Source organism: Pipistrellus kuhlii, unplaced genomic scaffold (assembly GCF_014108245.1).
Source record: "Pipistrellus kuhlii isolate mPipKuh1 unplaced genomic scaffold, mPipKuh1.p scaffold_m20_p_6, whole genome shotgun sequence".
NCBI classification, from domain to species: domain Eukaryota; kingdom Metazoa; phylum Chordata; class Mammalia; order Chiroptera; family Vespertilionidae; genus Pipistrellus; species Pipistrellus kuhlii.
This window is the reverse complement of record NW_023425562.1, coordinates 1,172,546-1,192,500: the sequence shown is the minus strand read 5'-3', so window position 1 is coordinate 1,192,500 and position 19,955 is coordinate 1,172,546. Positions and strand designations below refer to the sequence as shown.

Here is a 19,955-nt window from a genome sequence, read left to right as displayed (position 1 = left end):
CGTAAGCCAATCATTGTCTTAAGAACAGAGAGCTGAGGACGGGGAGTCCGGAGGCCTGGTCTGCCTCAGCTGCTCTGAAGGGTCAGAGCTAATCACGAGGCATTGGCAGCTGAAGCGACCACACACACACACAAACGGGCACACACCCATTGCTCTACCCCATGCAGGTTTCAGTCATTAGGACAGAGACGTAGCTGAGGACTAGCCACCGGTGAGTCCTCAATTCACTGACTGGCTGTGATTAGAGTCTCCTGCCCAGGGCATACGGGTGTATCCTATCATTTTAATCTCAACAAAAGGGACGGAAAAGCCAGAGTGAGGAGGAGTCCTCCCACTGGGGGTGGGCTCCCGCCTGGCCCCACTCCCCAAATTAAATCTTTTCCAGTCTCTTCATTCCTGTGCGGCCTTCTCCAGACCCGAACCCTGAACCGGGACCCTGAACCACGCGGGACGTGAAAAGGGCTTCCACATGCATGTGCACACATGTGCGCGCACACACACAGCCAGAGAATACGCATTGAGCCCCCGATTCAAAAAGCTTCATGTGTGAACTTAGCGTTTCCCTTTTTCCTTCCTCTCACCTCGGCCGGAAGGAGGGAGGGTCCCCATGGCCACAGTGCCGTCCCCTCCACCCAGCTCTGCCTCCCTGCGGCTCTGACCCCGCTCTCCTCACACCTCACTCACCCTCGCGCACACACGTACACACGGCAGTGCACGCACACGCGCAACCATACACACAAACACACACACACGTACACACGGCAGTGCACGCACACGTGCGAACACACACACGTACACACGGCAGTGCATGCACACATGCAGCCATACACACAAACACACACACACGTACACACGGCAGTGCACGCACACGTGCGAACACACACACGTACACACGGCAGTGCACGCACACGCGCGACCATACACACAAACACACACACGTACACACGGCAGTGCGTGCACACGTGTGAACACGTACACACGGCAGTGCACGCACACGCGTGAACACACGTACACACGGCAGTGCACGCACACGCACGACCATACACACAAACACACGCACACGTACACACGGCAGTGCACGCACACGCGTGAACACACACGTACACACAGCAGTGCATGCACACGCGCGAACACATGTACACACGGCAGTGCACGCACACGTGCGAACACACACGTACACACGGCAGTGCACGCACACGCGCAACCATACACACAAACACACGTACACACGGCAGTGCACGCACACGCGCGAACACACACACATACACACGGCAGTGCATGCACATGTGCGAACACACACATACACACGGCAGTGCACGCACACGCACGACCATACACACGTACATACGGCAGTGCGTGCACACACGTGAACACACACACGTACACACGGCAGTGCATGCACACACACGAACACACACGTACACACGGCAGTGCATGCACACACGCGAACACACACGTACACACGGCAGTGCATGCACACACACGTACACACACGAGAGTGCATGCACACGCACGAACACACACGTACACACAGCAGTGCATGCACATGCGCGACCTACACACACACACACACGTACACACGGCAGTGCATGCACACGCGCGAACACACGTACACACGGCAGTGCATGCACACACATGACCATACACATACACACACACGTACACACGGCAGTGCGTGCACACGCGCACACACCCATTGCTCTACCCCAGGCAGGTTAGTCATTAGGACAGAGACGTAACTGGGAAGCTCCTTGGCCCTCGACCTGAGCCCCCCCAGCAGAGACCAGTCACGTGCCGCCCTTTCTCACCGAACCCTCCTCCCGCCGCCGGCCGTCCACCTGTTCTCTTTCCGTCTTCCTGTTGAAGGTGTTACCTGCGTCCCTTCCCCATCGGCCTCTCTGTCTGCCCCCCCAGGCCCACCCTCCGTCCGCTCTGCGGGGTGCGGGGTGCAGACACGCCCGCCCGCCGCCCTGCGGTCTGACAGCCACCAGCTCGGGCTGATCTATTCCTGTTCCTCCGCTGGCGGTTCTCAGTTCCCCCTCTGAGGGGGTCCCGTGACACGTGTCCTCGGGACGGGCTGTGTGCCTCCAGGATGCTCTCCAGGCCCCGCGTGCTGGGGCATGTGAGTGCTCTGCCTCCGCCAGCTTCCCTGTCCCCACCTCCCCTGGAGGGGTGCACTTCCTGTGTCCCCCCCTGGAGGGGTGCACTTCCTGTGTCCCCCCCCTGGAGGGGTGCACTTCCTGTGTGTGTGTGTCCCCCGTGGAGCGGGTGCACTTCCTGTGTGTGTGTGTCCCCCGTGGAGCGGGTGCACTTCCTGTGTGCCCCCCCCCTGGAGGGGTGCACTTCCTGTGTGTCCCCCCCGGAGGGGTGCACTTCCTGTGTGTGTGTGTGTCCCCCCCGTGGAGCGGGTGCACTTCCTGTGTGTCCCCCCTCCCCCGTGGAGCGGGTGCACTTCCTGTGTGTGTGTGTCCCCCCCCGTGGAGCGGGTGCACTTCCTGTGTCCCCCCCCGTGGAGTGGGTGCACTTCCTGTGTGTCCCCCCCGTGGAGCGGGTGCACTTCCTGTGTGTCCCCCCCGTGGAGCGGGTGCACTTCCTGTGTGTCCCCCCCCGTGGAGCGGGTGCACTTCCTGTGTCCCCCCCCCGTGGAGCGGGTGCACTTCCTGTGTGTCCCCCCCCTGGAGGGGTGCACTTCCTGTGTGCCCCCCCCGTGGAGCGGGTGCACTTCCTGTGTGTCCCCCCCCCCCCCCGTGGAGCGGGTGCACTTCCTGTGTGTCCCCCCCCCCCCCGTGGAGCGGGTGCACTTCCTGTGTCCCCCCCCCCGTGGAGCGGGTGCACTTCCTGTGTGTCCCCCCCCTGGAGGGGTGCACTTCCTGTGTGCCCCCCCCGTGGAGCGGGTGCACTTCCTGTGTGCCCCCCCCGTGGAGCGGGTGCACTTCCTGTGTGCCCCCCCCGTGGAGTGGGTGCACTTCCTGTGTGCCCCCCCCGTGGAGCGGGTGCACTTCCTGTGCCCCCCCCCGTGGAGTGGGTGCACTTCCTGTGTGCCCCCCCCGTGGAGTGGGTGCACTTCCTGTGTGCCCCCCCCGTGGAGCGGGTGCACTTCCTGTGTCCCCCCCCGTGGAGCGGGTGCACTTCCTGTGTGTGTGTGTCCCCCCCCGTGGAGCGGGTGCACTTCCTGTGTGTGTGTGTGTGTGTGTGTGTCTCCGTGGAGCGGGTGCACTTCCTGTGTGTCCCCCCCATGGAGGGAGGAACACTTCCTGTGTGTGTGTGTGTGTGTGTGTGTGTCCGTGGAGCGGGTGCACTTCCTGTGTGTGTGTGTGTGTGTGTGTGAGTGTGAGTGTGTGTGTGTCTGTGTGTGTGTGCGTGTGTGTGTGTGCGTGTCCGTGGAGCGGGTGCACTTCCCGTGTGCCCCGTGGAGCGCTCCACGCCCGGGCACACACTCAGCCCTGGCGCTCGGTCTGAATCCCAGGAACATAAACGCCACTCATCCCACTGCGTCCGGCTCTCACCCACGCCGGCTCCGTGACCCGCAGCACACAGAACGATCAATAACCCAGTGATCAATAACCCAGTGACCACACGATAAACAAGACAGACCCTCAGGGGCTGAGCCACAGGCAGTGAGAAGCCAGGGCCTGTGGAGGAGTGCACACCCGGGACACCCTAACTCTGTGACCCACGGACACGCAGCCGGTCCCCGGCCCTGCCCACCCTCTGCACCGCAGCTAATTCCGGGCCGTTCTGAGCACCCGAGAGCAGGGTGCCATCGGGAGCCAACTCACCCCACCAGAGGAGCCCGAGTTCCTTCAGCTCGGGTTTGCACTGTTTGCTCCGTAAACAAGAGTAATCAGCCTCGCTGGTGTGGCTGCGGACTGAAGGGTCCCGGGTTCGATTCCGGTCGGGGGCATGTACCTTGGTTGCGGGCACATCCCCCGTGGGGGGTGTGCGGGAGGCAGCTGGTCGATGATTCTCTCTCATTGATGTTTCTAACTCTCTGTCCCTCTCTCTTCCTCTCTGTGGAGAACCAATAAAATATATATATATTTTTTTAAAAACCACCACCCAGAGCCACGGATGTTTAAGGACTGGTCGTGTTTTTGGGGTGGTCTGATGTAGTTTTGGGTCACATTTTTTGGGTGGTCAACTATGTATTGTTTACAGGAGGCCTGGCTGTGACAGACCTAAGGAATGAGACTCGGTGCTGCTAATGGAAAACATATTCTCCGAGAGGAGCGATATTTTCAGTTGTGTTTTTTTATAATTGAATGAGGCATTGTGAGACTCACGGGTGGAGAAAGCTCCGAAGGGAGAGTTTATTTAAAAGACCATTTGGAACACTAGCATTTTTTAACTATTACTGACTAGAGGCCGGGAGCACTGATTCGTGCACCATCGGCCTGGCTGCAGGGATCGGGCCGAAAACCAGCTCTGGCGTCCCCTGGGGTCCCAGACGAGAAGGGGGTTTTTGGTGACGACCCCAGATCAGGCTCCCTCCTCCTGGTTCCAGGTGGGTCACCCGAGAGCCACAGCTGCCAAGTGACAGCGGCTCCTGCCCTGAGCACCTGCCCCCTGGTGGTCAGTGCACATCATAGCTCCTGGTGGGACAGTGCTAGGCTTTTATAGAGAGAGATTTCAGGGAGGAAGGGGGAGGAAAAGAGAGAGAGAAACATCCACGATGAGAATCTTGGATCAGTGGCCTCCTGCACACCCCCTAATGGGCATGGAGCCCGCAACCCGGGCCTGTGCCCCGACTGGGAGTCCAACCCTGACCTCCGGGTTCCTAGTCGACGTTCGGCCCCTGAGCCACGGGGGCCAGCAGCACTGGCGTTTGTAAGCGGCAGAGGAGTTGTGTAAGGACCACGGAGGACACAGGGCAGCACGGCCACAGCCACACGTGGGAGCGCGCTCTTACAGGGAAAAGCCGGGAGGGAAAGCACCGGCTGGCGGAAGCCTGAGGTTGTGCACGCCCGTCCTGAGGGTCCTCGGCAGGGACGGCCCCTCATGGCGCCCTGGCCGCGCCCGGGGCCCCGGTCCGGCCGCCGCCCTCCCGGCCGCCCGGCGGACACACAGGCCCCCGGTCCTAACGCCGTCCTGTCCTTCTCTCTCTCCGCCCACAGGATCGGGAGGCTCTTCGACGGGACCGAGCCCGCCCTCCCGGCCGCCCGGCGGACACACAGGCCCCCGGTCCTAACGCCGTCCTGTCCCTCTCTCTCTCCGCCCACAGGATCGGGAGGCTCTTCGACGGGACGGAGCCCATCGTGCTGGACAGCCTCAAGCAGCACTACTTCATCGACAGAGACGGGCAGATGTTCAGATACATCCTGAACTTCCTGCGGACGTCCAAGCTCCTCCTCCCCGACGATTTCAAGGTGAGGGATTCGTGTTACGTTTAGCGGCACACACACGCGGTTCCTTCTCACGCACCCCCTCCCCTCCCGCGTCTCTCTGACGCTGTGCGTTTCCACGCGCACCAGCTCGGAGGGCCCGGTGAAATAGGGCAGGTGGCCGTCAGGACTTGCGTGAGCAGCAGGGGTCCACTCGCTACGTAAGGAGCCCAACCCCCCCTCACGTGAGCTAATCCCACACCTGACTCCGGCGTCCTAACGAGGCGGAGGGAGGAGAGGCGCCTCGGCTTCACGGAGACTGTGAAGAGGAGAGTACAGAGCCATCCCTCCTGCCTGCAGCCAGGGGGCCGCACCCTTTCCCGAGAGAGCAGATGGCGGGGCGCAGCCAATGGAGGGGCGCAGCCGATGGAGGGGGATGGAGGGGCGCAGCCGATGGAGGGGGATGGAGGGGCGCAGCCGATGGAGGGGGATGGAGGGGCGCAGCCGATGGAGGGGGATGGCGGGGGATGGAGGGGCGCAGCTGAAGGAGGGGGATGGCGGGGGATGGAGGGGCGCAGCCGAAGGAGGGGGATGGAGGGGCGCAGCCGAAGGAGGGGGATGGCGGGGGTTGGAGGGGCGCAGCCGATGGAGGGGGATGGAGGGGCACAGCCGATGGAGGGGGATGGAGGGGTGCAGCCGATGGAGGGGGATGGAGGGGCGCAGCCGATGGAGGGGATGGAGGGGCGCAGCCGATGGAGGGGGATGGAGGGGCACAGCCGATGGAGGGGATGGAGGGGCGCAGCTGATGGAGGGGGATGGAGGGGCGCAGCCGATGGAGGGGGATGGAGGGGCGCAGCCGATGGAGGGGATGGAGGGGCGCAGCCGATGGAGGGGGATGGAGGGGCGCAGCCGATGGAGGGGATGGAGGGGCGCAGCCGATGGAGGGGGATGGAGGGGCGCAGCCGAAGGAGGGGGATGGCGGGGGATGGAGGGGCGCAGCCGATGGAGGGGATGGAGGGGCGCAGCCGATGGAGGGGCGCAGCCCAGGGCAGGGCAGGGCAGGGCAGGGGCAGCCCGAGCTCCAGGAGCCAATGGACGCCATGAACGGGCCCAGTTCCGTTTAAAGCCTGTGGGCGGGAAGGGGCTGGCGCTGACATGCAGAGGAAGGAGGGGCCCGGACCCCCAGCCCTGGGTGCCCAGCTGGACGCGGGCTGCCCCCCCAGCCTCTCCTCGGAGCTGTGGGCAGCGAGCGGTGCCGGTCCCGGTCAGGCTCACTCCTCGGGGTTCTGGTTTGGTTGTTCACGGTAATGTGGTGTCTCTTCCCGTCCTAGCTGGTTCCTGCTGGTCTATAGGGAAGCCACCGATTGCAGTATGTTGACCCAGATTTTAGATGGCTTAAGGAGTTCTTTATCAGTTCTACTTGTATTTAGTTGATTCTTTTTTAAAACATATGTTTTACTGTTGGCAATAGTACAGATACCACACACTTCCAGCCCTGCCCAGTCCCTTCACTCCCTTTTGCCCGGGCCCGTGGCTGTGCATGTTAGCAGACACACTCTTTGGTTTATCCCTTCTCGTCCCCCCGACAAGGCCCTCGGCGGGTCCTTAGGACCTCCCGTTTAGGGAAACGTGAGCCTTTGAGGACACGTGTGTGTGTTCCCTCCCGGGGAACGGTCCTGTCTGGTCCAAGCCCACTGCCTGTAGCAGCCGGCTTCCCGTGGGGCTCCCGGCACACCGGGTGCTGACTCGACAGCCAGCAGTTCGGAAATCCTGCTGCCCAGTGCAGCGTCTCCAAGTCCCTGGGCTGGGGGCCACAGGGCTTCATTCCTGTGAACCCTCAGGAGAGGGCCCGCCGGGGCCCTGACACTCAGCTCCTGTCTAGTCCCGGACGGACGTGCGAATGCAGACGGACCCTGTGCGGGTGTGCGTGAGGGGACACGCTCCCCCCGATCCCATGATCGAAGCAGCAGATGGAAAGCTCAGCTCCTGTGAGGGCCGCTTTCGGTCCCTGTCGTGTGTGCACCGTGACGTGTGCGCGCGCACTGTGTCATCATGTGTGTGCACTCTGACGTGTGTGCACCATGATGTGTACGCGCACTGTGACATCATGTGTGTGCGCTCTGGCATGTGTGTGCACCGTGCCGTGTGCACGCACTGTGACATCATGTGTGTGCGCTCTGACGTGTGTGCACTGTGACGTGCACGCGCAGTGTGACATCATGTGTGTGCGCTCTGACGTGTGTGCACTGTGACGTGCACACGCAGTGTGACATCATGTGTGTGCGCTCTGACGTGTGTGCACCGTGCCGTGCGCACGCAGTGTGACATGCATGTGCGCGCACCGTCACGCGTGTGCTGTCTCCCGCAGGACTACACGCTGCTGTACGAAGAGGCCAGGTATTTCCAGCTGCAGCCCATGCTGCTGGAGCTGGAGCGCTGGAAGCAGGACAGGGAGGCGGGCCGCATCTGCAGGCCCTGCGAGTGCCTCGTGGTGCGGGTGGCCCCCGACCTGGGGGAGCGGATCACGCTCAGCGGGGACAAGTCCCTCATCGAGGACGTGTTCCCCGAGATCGGCGACGTGATGTGCAACTCGGTCAATGCGGGCTGGAACCACGACTCCACACACGTCATCCGGTTCCCGCTCAACGGCTACTGCCACCTCAACTCCGTGCAGGTGCGTGCGGCCCCGGCGTGGACGCCGCCCCGGTGCCCGCCCTCCCCGGCCTGGGGGCCCCCCCCTGTGTGGACGCCGCCCCGGTGCCCGCCCTCCCCGGCCTGCGGGCCCCCCCCTGCGTGGACGCCGCCCCGGTGCCCGCCCTCCCCGGCGTGGACGCCGCCCCGGTGCCCGCCCTCCCCGGCGTGGACGCCGCCCTGGTGCCCGCCCCCCCCGGCGTGGACGCCGCCCTGGTGCCCGCCCTCCCCGGCGTGGACGCCGCCCCGGTGCCCGCCCTCCCCGGCGTGGACGCCGCCCCGGTGCCCGCCCTCCCCCGGGGTGGACGCCGCCCCGGTGCCCGCCCTCCCCGGCGTGGACGCCGCCCCGGTGCCCGCCCTCCCCGGCGTGGACGCCGCCCCGGTGCCCGCCCTCCCCGGCCTGCGGGCCTCCCCTGTGTGGACGCCGCCCCGGTGCCCGCCCTCCCCGGCCTGCGGGCCTCCCCTGTGTGGACGCCGCCCCGGTGCCCGCCCTCCCCGGCCTGCGGGCCTCCCCCTGCGTGGACGCCGCCCCGGTGCCCGCCCTCCCCGGCCTGGGGGCCCCCCCCCCCGGCGTGGACGCCGCCCCGGTGCCCGCCCTCCCCGGCCTGGGGGCCCCCCCCCCCCGGCGTGGACGCCGCCCCGGTGCCCGCCCTCCCCGGCGTGGACGCCGCCCCGGTGCCCGCCCTCCCCGGCCTGCGCGGGCCTCCCCCGGAGCGGGAGCCGTCCTGGGGTGGGTGACCCTTTCCCCCTCCACATCCCACAGGCGTGTCCTGGGTCAGCCCTGAGCCGGGTGCGCCTGCAGAGAGGGGGGAGGGTGGAGCTCCCGATGCGGGAATGGAGGGGCCGGGCACAGTGTGGTCCGCAGAGAGGAGGAGGGGGGGGTGTGGGATAACCCAGCCGCTCCAGCCCCGCACCGGAGCGTGGCCAGGCCGCCCGGGACTCGCACGGGAGGGGGAGGGGGCGGCCCCTGCGGCTAACGCAGTGTGTGTGTGTGTGTGTGTGTGTGTGTGTCCGCAGGTGCTGGAGCGGCTGCAGCAGCGGGGCTTCGAGCTGGTGGGCTCCTGCGGGGGCGGCGTGGACTCCTCCCAGTTCAGCGAGTTCGTGCTGAGGCGGGAGCTGCGGCGGCCGCCCCGCGGGCCCTCCGTCATCCGGATAAAGCAGGAGCCCCTGGACTGAGCGGCCCCGCGGACAGGAGGCACCCCCACGCCCGGCGGGCCGCACCCCGAGGAGGGAGCTCCTGTGCGGCCGGGACGTCCCGGACGAGCGGTGACTCAGAGACCGTTCTATCCGTAGAGACCACGCTGTATTCACATGGGAGCAATTGGAATAGGTGATAGCCTCCAGGTGTAAAAATATATAAATATATATATACGTCCAGAGGTAGGAAGCGCAAGGAAAAGGGAGGGGAGCTGCAGTCGGTGCCGTGACGGCGGGGGGTCCGGGCCCCGCGTCCGACGGGGAACCAGCCACGGCCGGGCCTCTCACAGCCGCCCGCCTGCGTTTCCCCTCTTCATCCTTCTTCCTCTGTTTTCTTTTTTTCCAACACAACACCCGGCCTCCGCTCCTGGCAGCCGGGGGTCCTCGGGGCGGGCCGGAGGGTGTCGGCCCGGACGCCGGGCGCCCTCGATGCAGAGTGGCCTGCTGGCCCCTCGCTCGCAGGTGTGGGCGCTTCTTGGTCCTCGGCCGATCCGTTCCGCAAAGGGCCCAGAATTAGTACTTGTTAGAGGCACACCGGTTTGAGTCTGCTGCTTTCCTACGGTTTTTCAAATTTTATAATGTATTAAATACAATAAACTCTGTTTAAAAAAGAAGGCCTGTTGGGGTGAAGCCATATTAAAGTGACCTTTTCCTTTTCTAAATGTTCTGTGTGGAGCATCAAAAAGAGGCCCAGCCGGCGTGGCTCAGTGGTTGAGTGTCAGACCTACGAACCAGGAGGTCAGGGTTCGATTCCCGGTCGGGGCACCTGCCTGGGTTGTGGACTCCATCCCCACAACCAAGTGGGGGGCGTGCAGGAGGCGGCCGATCCATGATTCTCTGTCATCATGGATGTGTCTCTCTCTCTCTCTCCCTTCCTACAGAAATCAATAAAACTGTATATGTTTTTAAAAAGAGACCTAAAAAGAGAGGCCGGAGGTCAAAACCCCCTGACGGGGGAGGATGCGGTCCCCTGTCTACACAGCGCGGCCCAGCCAGGGTGGCCCCGCGTTGTTAGCCCACACTGGGCACGGGAGGGACCGCCCTTCCGAGCGCTCCCAGTGTCCGCTCCCGGCTGCAGAGCAGAGCACCCAGCACAGCGCTTCCGGCAGCAGCTCACCCGGTGACGCGTCCTCTCGGGGACTGGCCGGGATGTCACGGTGGCGCCCCGGGGCTGCCATGGGCATTGGCCTGGGCCCGCACGGCACGGGAGCCGGGCTCCAGGGGGCAGTGTCGCACACTCAGGGCCTCCAGGAGGGAGGCAGCAGAGGCCGGCGGCCAAGGTCCCCTGAGGGTGGGCCGGGACCTGCCCCAGGCCTCTGCAGCGGCCGCTGGTGCGGCAGACCGGAGCCAGCCCAGGTTAGAGGGACGGAGAGAGCACCCCCTGCTGGGGGAGTGACAGCGACTTCTCAGCCACCTGGGACCTATCGGCAGCCTGTCCTGGAGACCCGGAGCAGGGTTCGGTGGCTCCGGGAGGAGTAGGGGAATCTCAGGGCCAGACGATCCTCCTCATTGGCCAGCGAGTAGGAAACGGGGTCCCAGGACCACTTGGGGGCAAAGCCCTTGGCTGAGCGGTTAGCAATTCCAGGCTCCTCCGCAGCCCTGCCACCACCGCCGCCTCCTTCCAGACACACAGCGGACTTGGCACGGCGGGAGACGGACAGGTAGACGTGGGACGGCGGGAGATGGACAGGTAGACGTGGCACGGCGGGAGATGGACAGGTAGACGTGGGACGGCGGGAGATGGACAGGTAGACGTGGAATGATGCTGATGGACAGGTAGACGTGGAATGATGCTGATGGACAGGTAGACGCGGCACAGCGGGAGATGGACAGGCAGGTGACACTGTTTCTGCCGCAGACACGCTCTGGTGGTGACGGCTCTTTCCATCCTGAACTTCCTTTTTTAAATGAAAAGTCTGAGCAGAGGACAGGAGTCGTGACAATGTCTCTGCTTCCGAAGTGAACGGAAGCTGTGAGTGGCTCTTCTCACCCCAGACACAGAGATGCCCCAACACTCGGTCCCTGGGACGCCTGCTGCCGGCTTCTGCCGCGGCCGTGAACTTCCTGCGTCTGAGACGAAGACCGCGCAGGGGCAGAGATGGTGTGGGGTGCGGCTGGATCATGGGGAAGAGTGAACATTCTAGAAAGGGAAGGTGGAATTGGACGGAGCGGGGGTCTTGAGCGCCAGGCTGGGGCGACTCTGTGCAGGAGCTGGAGAGCCTCGGAGGGCGGGCCAGTGGGCGTTCTGGGCCCGCAGAGCTGACGGCGGGAGCAGCCAGGCGGGCGGTGGCAGCGAGCTGGCTGCTCCCCATGCCGTCCATCACAACCGCCCTGGCTCGGCGCTGAAGCCGAAGACATCGCTGGGTGCAGGGTGACCAGTGCAGGTCCTCCGAGGGCCCAGTGAGTCACACCCACTAGGCGAGGCAAGCGAGAGCGGGTGTGCCCCGTTCCCGGGCAGCCCCCCAGTGCCACAGGCTCCCCCACAGGGAGCAGCGCCTGCCACTTGCCCTCTTGTTTTTCTGGAAAAGCTGGAAACCCTGGTTCTGGGAAATCTCTAGACACGCCGATGGCGGAGCCAGCTCATCCTCCCAAACGCACAGGCCGAGGAAGACATCTGCAAGTGATGGGACAGCAACGCCGTTTCAGGCATTCTCGAAGAATCCCATCTGGTGGACTCGTGAGACGGCACAGAGTTAAATTGTTGGAGGACATACATGTTATAAATGAAAATCGGAGGCAAACGCTTAGGCCTAATGCCATTTGACTGGAGAGAGTAAAGCCCTGGCATACGCCTGCCAATAGTGACCAACAGCTGCCCTCACGCTGGGGGCGCGGGGGGCAGAGGGGTCAGGTCACCCACAGGACGTGTGCGCGTGCCTGTGAGCATCACCAGCGGACATGGGCCAGAGGGGCCGCGCCTGGGCTCGGTTCCGTCTGAATCCCGGCGCCACACCAGAGCGCGGTCACTCTGCCATTGGCAGCTGCGGTGCATCCGTCACAGACTCCAGACGAAAGTCACCACGGCAGCTCACCACCGTGAGGCTGGGGTTACTGACGGCTTCAGGACCCCGAAGCCATGAGAAGGGTGCCATCCGACCTTGTCACTGGTAAGCAGCTCCTCTCGGTAAACGCTGAAAACAAATCCTGGTCTCGGAAGCGGCACAGGCGCTGGGAGAGGCGCCGGGCCAGAGGGCACGGCCTGCGCCCGGGCTGGGACCAAGGGCGTCTGAAGGCCGCGCTGGGGCAGCGGGAGTGAGGCTGGCCCTCCCGGGGGCAGAGGAAGGCACCGGCCGGCAGGAGGCCACAGCTGCTCAGGGGCCCGCGATGACGTTTCTCACCTGCTGATCTTCAGCTGAAACACGGCTTCTTTATTTAAATTACCCTTTTCCTCAAAGTCATAGTCTCAAATATCTGGTCTCTAACATCTATTACCACCTAAAGTGTTGGAATTCTGTTCCGTGGGTTACATGTTCACAAAACTAACTCGTTATACCTCTTACTTGAAGCAGAATGTTCTAAGATGGAGCACTGGTGAAAAGGCGCAGTTCACAGTCATAGAGGACGAGAGAACACCGTCTCTCACAGCAACAGAGCATGAGGCCATGGGAACTACAAGTGGAAGAAATTGTCAGGAGATCCAGGCAGATGACAATGATTGCCAGCGATTTCAGCACAGCTCTCTCCACAATTAATCCAGAAAGTGCAGAGACCGGTGAGGAAACAGATGACTTGAACGACCCTAAAGACATAAAGAAAGAAACAAGCCAGCTCTGGCCAGTGTGGCTCAATGGATAGAGCGTCGGCCTGCAGACTTAAGGGTCCCAGGTTCGATTCCGGTCAGGGGCATGAACCTTGGTTGTGGGCACATCCCCAGTGGGGAGTGCGCAGGAGGCAGCTGGTGGATGTTTCTCTCTCATCAGTGTTTCTAACTCTCTATCCCTCTCCCTTCCTCTCTGTAAAAAAAATCAATAAAATATATTTAAAAAATAAAAAGAAACCAGCTAAGTCACAACAAGGCTGTTTTCTAACCGCAAAGGTATTAAATGTGAAGTCACTAACAAAAAGGTCTCTCTCTGCAACCTCCACAAAGATTTGAAAAGGAAATCGTACATTTTTTTAAAACTACCCCGGGTCACGGGAGACACGGAAAGGACAATGGGAAGCAGTGAGCTACACGGGGGATTCTGCCTCAGGAGCACACACACCGGCACCAGAGAAGACGGCCCTTCCCACCGGGAACCCCAGTCCCACCTCCAGAAACTGGAAAAGCGGCCAGTGAAACCCAAAGCCCGCAGGAGAGCAAACACAGCAATGGCCAGAACAGAAACCAATCCAGTGGGAAGCCAAGCACAACAGAAAAGCACTGAAATCGAAGCCTGCTTCTCCGAGACAGCCAGGGACAGGGGTCACCTGTGGCACCCCGGCCGGGGACACAGCGAGGACAGACAAGACCCGAATGAGCTGGGCAGCCAATCAATGAAGGAGCCCGGATGCGGAGCCAGGCCTGGCCACGGCCACGCCCAGGCCCCACGGACTCAGGGTTCAGAGCGGCACCCCGGACTGACAAACAGGTTGAGTGTTGCTCGTGTCACGTTTTCCTGGATCCCTCAAAGGGTCTCTAAAAGTGTAGTAGCTTTCCAAATGACCCCTCGGCAGCCCACACACTGCCAGCAACACCTGTGTGTGTATTTGTTACTCTCTAGAAATCTAGAGTCTAGATGAATTTGTAATGAATTTCTTTTAAATTACCTTTTTTTAATTTGACAAATTGCCTGACTTTAAACATAAAATATATTACCGTATTTTTCGGACCATAAGACGCTCCGGACCATAAGACGCACCAGTTTTTAGAGAAGGGAAATGAAGAAAAAAAGATTCTGAAACAATAGTGTCCTAAAATATTTTATGTGCATTAAAACCCAACATCACAGTCATAAACACATGTAATCAACCCTGTAAAGTAAACAGCAGCATTTAGAACCATTTTAGAGCCGGGCAAGCACACAGAGACCACACAGAGCCGGGCAAGTAAAAAAACTTTATTTTAAAGGTATATGTGTAGGCTGTATTTGGACCATAAGACGCAGGGACTTTTTCCCCCCACTTCTGGGGGGGAAAAAGTGCGTCTTATGGTCCGAAAAATACAGTATTTTAAAATAGATTCTTCAATTCTGTCCTTTGTAAAGCAGAGTGTTTGCCAGAAAAACAAACCTAAGTCTGGCTTGTATTCCGGGGGCCCTCCAGCCTGGTCGCACCCCAAATCCCAGCGCTGTGCGGTGTAGACGGGCTGCCCGCTCTGCGTAGGCGAGGCGGGAAAGGACTGCGGGTTAATCAAACGACCGGACGGGCGGAAGAAAGAAACTGAAACAGATCTTCCCGCCGCCTCTCGGCCTGAGCGAGGCTGATGGATGAGCTCATCTTCCACACAAAATAGCCTTTGTCTCCTCTCCCTGGCGGCCGCTGCAGAGAGGGCGGTAGGGTTTGCCTCAACTTGTCCACTCGCGCGGGAGCGGCTCATTTTCAGGGTCACGCTGCAGGCAGAATGTTTCCTGAGATCTGCCGTGGTTTCCGTGTTAGCCGCTCCGGCCCGGACTTCCACATGAGCACAGCCAAGCCCCCGGGAGCCGGAGTGACAGCCCAGACCCACCGGCGCCCTTCGCCTCGGCCCAGTGGGCGAACATCTCCCGCATTTGCTCACCTGCTCCGGGTGTCTCTGCTGAGCCTTTGAGAATGCATGGCAGCCATCCGGACATGCACCCGCGCACCGCAGCCTGAAGTCGCCTAAGACCAGACTCCTCCAGAAGGGCCAAGAATCTCTGTGACAATCTCTCTCTCTCTCACACACACACACACACACATACTCACACTCATACAACACACACACTCAAACTCACACACTCAGACACACACACACACACACACACACACACACTCAAACACAGTCACACACACACTCAGACACACACACGCTCACTCAAACACACGCAGTCACACACACACTCACGGTGTCCATGTTCAGGTTGCCCCACTGCCCCAGGGACTTTGCTTGGAGCGGTCTGGGACCCGCCCTGGGGCCGGTCACGGACACACGGTGCCTGCAGCCCCTCTTGCTGAGCACGTTGAACCCACAGGAAACAGCGTCGGACTTCCCACTCACACGCAGCAGGAATCTCAGGCAAACGAGAGCTCCATCTTGGAGTTGACTCAGAAGCAATAACCTTGAAGTCAAGTCCCCGCACAGACCCACTTCCAAAAGGCGAAGGAGCTGCTGCATTAAGTCACACGTTAGCATAAAAGACCTAACTCACTGAGAAATGGCGAGGGCACTGCAGTCCTCACACACACCATAAGCCAATGGCGGGGTGGGGGGGGACGTCCATCTGTCCCAACCTCCCATTATCTGTGAGTCAGGAGCCCCATTTTGTGGCAGAAAGGAGACGGAAGAGGAGCAGACAGGGACCGAGAGACACATGGGAGGTGACCGCAGCTGCCAGGAGGAGGAGGGCAGACTCCTGAGAAATTCCCAGCCCCTGTAGGAGAAGGGCGAGGGGTCCCGGCCTTAGCTAAGGCACAGCTTTTCCAAAGAAAGGGCTGCAGTCACACTTGGGTCTGCAGGGAGTCTGGACCCAAGTTGGCGTGTTCAAACAAAGACCAGCACGGCCAGCCCCCACTCCAGACTGACCACTTAAGATCTTGGGGTTTTAGACTTATTTTTATTGATTTCAGAGAGCAAGAGGGAGAGAGAAACATCAATGATCAGGATCATGACCGGCCTGCATGCCCCCTACTGGGGATGGAGTCTACAACCCAGGCCTGTGCCCTGAACGGGAACTGAGCTGTGATCTCCTGTTCATGGGGTGATGATCAACCACTGAGCCACACTGGCCAGGGTAAGGATACTGGTTTCAAATGTAGAGACCAAACAGTTATCCTTCTAATAAAATAATTATTTTAATGAAGTATTTGAAATAATTTCAAACATCTGATCAATAAGATTATACACAAATATGAGAATATGCCACAAAAAAATAAAGTTAAGCATTTAAATATACAAAAAAAATTTAGGTATAGATCTCTTCGTAAAGTACTCTTAACATATACATAGTTTATAGCACGTCCACAGTAACTTCTGGAACGAAAGACGGGCCACTCTGAGGCTCGCCTGAGCGGTGTGGCCGTGACAATCCCCGGAGGAGGGCGGAGGCCCCACTGGAGGGCTTTCCCCTGAGTCCTCTGGGTTAGAGGCAGCGCTGGCCCACTTCTGTGGGACTTTCTTGGAGTGTACTCTCCCCCTGTGACTGATTACAGCGACCATTTGTCAGCAGCCACACGGTGGCATTTAAAACAAAACAGCAAAACAAAGCAGGGTCTGCTTAAGTGAAATCAGCCTCGTGGGCGAGCCTAGAACATGCTTCTCAGCTGCACGTGGAGCCGAGCCCAAGAGCTGCCAGCCCTGCACTGGGTCTAGAGCCCCCCCAGAGTCCTGTTAAAACCTTTACGTCAGCAATTAGGATTTCTTTAATGCAACAAGGTGCCTAAAACACAGGGCAACTAAAAGAGTTTACAAAACTGTCCTTGAGGTTAAAGCGATCACAGAACAGAGAACTTGGTTTTGGAGACTGCAGATTCGAACATTGCGAACATACCCTTTGCTCAGGCTGGCTGTTTTCTGTCAACAAAACACGGCCTGAGCTCTGGGCCCGACTCGCCCCCTGCCCTGCCCTGCCCTGCCGCAGGCACAGGCGGCCACTTCTGGCTTCTGCTCCTCTTCCTCCTCCCTGCTCAGTGTGGCCGGGCCTTCAGCCCTGGTCCGCTCCGCCTTCTCCGTCTGCAGTGAGGTATGTCAGCAGCTACACCGTCAGCTTTCCCCAGCGAGCTGGCCTCCTGTGGCCGCAGCCGCATCATGTGAACGGAGGACAGCAGCTCAGCACACGGTCCCCTAGGTCCCACCGGGCCCCGTCTGACACGGGACTCAGCGGCCAGTGGCACGGCCTACCCCTGTGGCTGGTCACCTTCAGCATCAGGAGGCGGCTAAGCAACGGGTTCCACAGAGCCCTGGGGAGACACCGCCAGCGGCCCCGCCCGGCACCCCGCCAGCGGTGCTGGGACGCCGGGAGAGCCCGCCCGGCTGGCAGTGCGGCGAGCACAGCCGAGGGCAGGGCTCTGCCCAGCGGTCCCCGCACAGGAGCATGCCTGCGCCTGTGTGACCGTCACGGCCGGTTCCCAGGTGCACGTAAGTAACGGAAGTTCCTGACTGTAAACAAGGGCCCGGTGCTGAGCCCCACAGGGAGTTCCGGGCCGAGCCTTCGCCCTCGGCGGGAGGAGGCCTCACTTGAGAAGCGCGAGGTAGAGGGCGCGCGAGTGCTTCATGTCCCGCTCCTGCTCCATGCAGAACACCAGGTCCCGCAGGCAGACCCGCGTGGCCCGCGGGCGGGGCAGCTGCCTGCTGCCTGCCAGGCCGCAGGTCCCGGGAGCCAGAGGTTTGTCCTTCAAGCCCTGAACAGAGGAAAGGGAGAACGGGTTACAATAAGCTCAGCCACTGGTCAGTGCCGCAAGGCCCCGCCTGCTGCTCACCCAGCTCAGGACCCACATCCTGGGCTCCCGGGCCACGCGCAGCTTCCTACCAACTTCTCTGCCGCACAGCCTGTCCTCTCTGAAGGGCTGGGACACGACTTTCGGGAATAACGGGGAGGCCAACAGTTTTGAGTGAGGTGACTCCACAGGGGCGTGTGCAGGTAAGCCCTGTCAGAGCTCCCACTTTGAATGCGGGCGGTCTTCTGCACATTATCCATATAATAAAAACCTAAGCAACCATACGGCAGAGCAACCAGAACGACCAGTCACTATGATGTGCACTGACCACCAGGGCAGACGCTCAATGCAGGAGCTGCCCCCGGTGGTCAGTGCGCTCCCACGGGGAGCACTGCTCGGCCAGAAGCCCAGCTCACAGCCGGCAAGTGCAGAGGCGGTGGCAGGAGCCTCTCCCGTCTCTGCGGCAGCACTAAGGAGCAGCAAGCAGGTGGGTGGTAGGGAACCAGGGTCCAAGTCTGTGAGAGGGCGCAGGCTGGGCTGAGGTCTCTAGATTTTGTGTACCAGGCCTCTAGTCTATATATATAAAAGGCTAATATGCAAAGTGTCCCCTTGGGAGTTCGACAGGGAGAACGGGAGTTCGATCACTTGCTGTGACGGGGGTGGCATGGAACATTGACGGGCAACCGGAGGCAGTGGGGTGCTGAGGGAGTGAAGGAAGGAGGAGGCAGGGATGCGGGGAACCTGATTGGCCCAGAAGGGCCCTGATCGGAAGCCAGGCCGAGGGACCCTACCTGTGTATGAATTTCACACACCGGGCTGCTAGTTATAGAAATAAAAGGGAAAGACGTAAGCAGTTCAGATCCCACCGCACTAGGTCCCAAATACCTCTTGTTCCGTTACTACTCTTTTAGAGCCACAAACTCTAATCATTCCCTCACATTTTTGTTTGTTTTGTTTTGATGGAGAGGAGGAAGTCCCACGCTACGGTCTCCAAAACATTAGGGTCAAAACAAGTCAGCTTCCATAGCTCCCCTTGTCCTGAGAAGCTCCTTGAGTTCTATTGTGACGGTATCTACAAATCACCTGAAGATGAGGAAATGTGTAGCTAGCGATGGACATACTTTGAATAAAGCATTTTTTATGTTTCTCTTGAAATTATTGTGTTTTCTTTGATTACAAAATCCGCATTTTTAACCGGCACACAAGGTATATACTATGGGATACGATGCAGCCATGAGAAAAGATGAACTGCTGCCGTTGGGGACAGCGTGGACCTTGAGAATACCGTGCTAAGCAAAGTAAGTCAGACAGAAAAGTCAAGAACCTTATGATGTCACTCATATGTGGGCTATAAAGCTGAAAGCAACAAACGAACAGATAAGGAAAACAAACAGAAACCTCAGATACAGACAACAGCATGGTGGTTATCAGAGGGGCGTGAGTGGCAGTAAATGGAAAGGGGGTCAAATACAAGGTGACAGAAGATCTGACTTCAGGCGGTGGGCACACAGGCAATACCCATGTGGTGTGTCCTAGGTTTGTACACCTGAAACCTTTAACATTTCATTAACCAATGTCACCCCAATACATTTAATAAAAAAATGAATGAAACCCAATACACCTATATTAAGACAGTGTTCTAAATATCAATGTATACCTTCCACTATTTAAAAAGTAAGATTGGGCTGAAACCGGTTTGGCTCAATGGATAGAGCATCGGCTTGGGGACTGAAGGGACCCGGGTTCGATTCCGGTCAAGGGCATGCACCTTGGTTGCGGGCATATCCCCAGTAGGGGGTATGCAAGAGGCAGCTGATCAATGACTCTCTCTCATTGATGTTTCTAACTCTCTATCTCTCTCCCTTCCTCTCTGACAAAATCAATAAAATATATTAATAAATAAATAAATAAATAAATAAATAAATAAAAAGATTGGAAGAAAAAATAAAAAATACAGAATTCCTAGACAAAGGGTAGTTTTATGGAAAAGTCCTCAATTCTCTCTTTTTTTTTTTTTTTTTTTTTTTTTTTTTGTGCCACATTTCATTTCAAAAACATCTTGATCGGGTGGGAACTTCCTTTCTCCCCCGAAGACTTACACAGGAGATGCTCCCCTGACGTAGGAAGCAGACCTGGTTCAGTTACTATTGTATACTTCTGTGACCATCCATTATCATTATTCCCTCTACATTTTTTTTAATGGAGGGGAGGAAA

At 59.6% G+C, this 19,955-nt stretch overlaps 2 protein-coding genes across 5 annotated transcripts in view; one reads left to right on the top strand and one right to left on the bottom strand.

The window, feature by feature from the left end:
• KCTD1 (potassium channel tetramerization domain containing 1) overlaps positions 1–9,823 on the top strand; it is a 42,334-nt gene extending 32,511 nt beyond the window's left edge. For both annotated transcript variants that reach the window (XM_045574394.1, XM_036418572.2), the window contains exons 3-5: positions 5,222–5,366; positions 7,690–7,995; positions 9,030–9,823. In XM_045574394.1, the coding sequence (XP_045430350.1) occupies positions 5,222–5,366; positions 7,690–7,995; positions 9,030–9,188 (610 nt within the window). In that variant the 3' untranslated portion in view covers positions 9,189–9,823. The remainder of the gene's footprint in view (positions 1–5,221; positions 5,367–7,689; positions 7,996–9,029) is intronic.
• A 6,317-nt stretch (positions 9,824–16,140) lies between these two features.
• Positions 16,141–19,955, bottom strand: part of TAF4B (TATA-box binding protein associated factor 4b) — a 50,855-nt gene continuing 47,040 nt past the window's right edge. For all 3 annotated transcript variants that reach the window (XM_036418570.2, XM_045574420.1, XM_045574421.1), the window contains one exon: positions 16,141–17,705. In XM_036418570.2, coding sequence (XP_036274463.1) covers positions 17,538–17,705 — 168 coding nt within the window. In that variant the 3' untranslated portion in view covers positions 16,141–17,537. The remainder of the gene's footprint in view (positions 17,706–19,955) is intronic.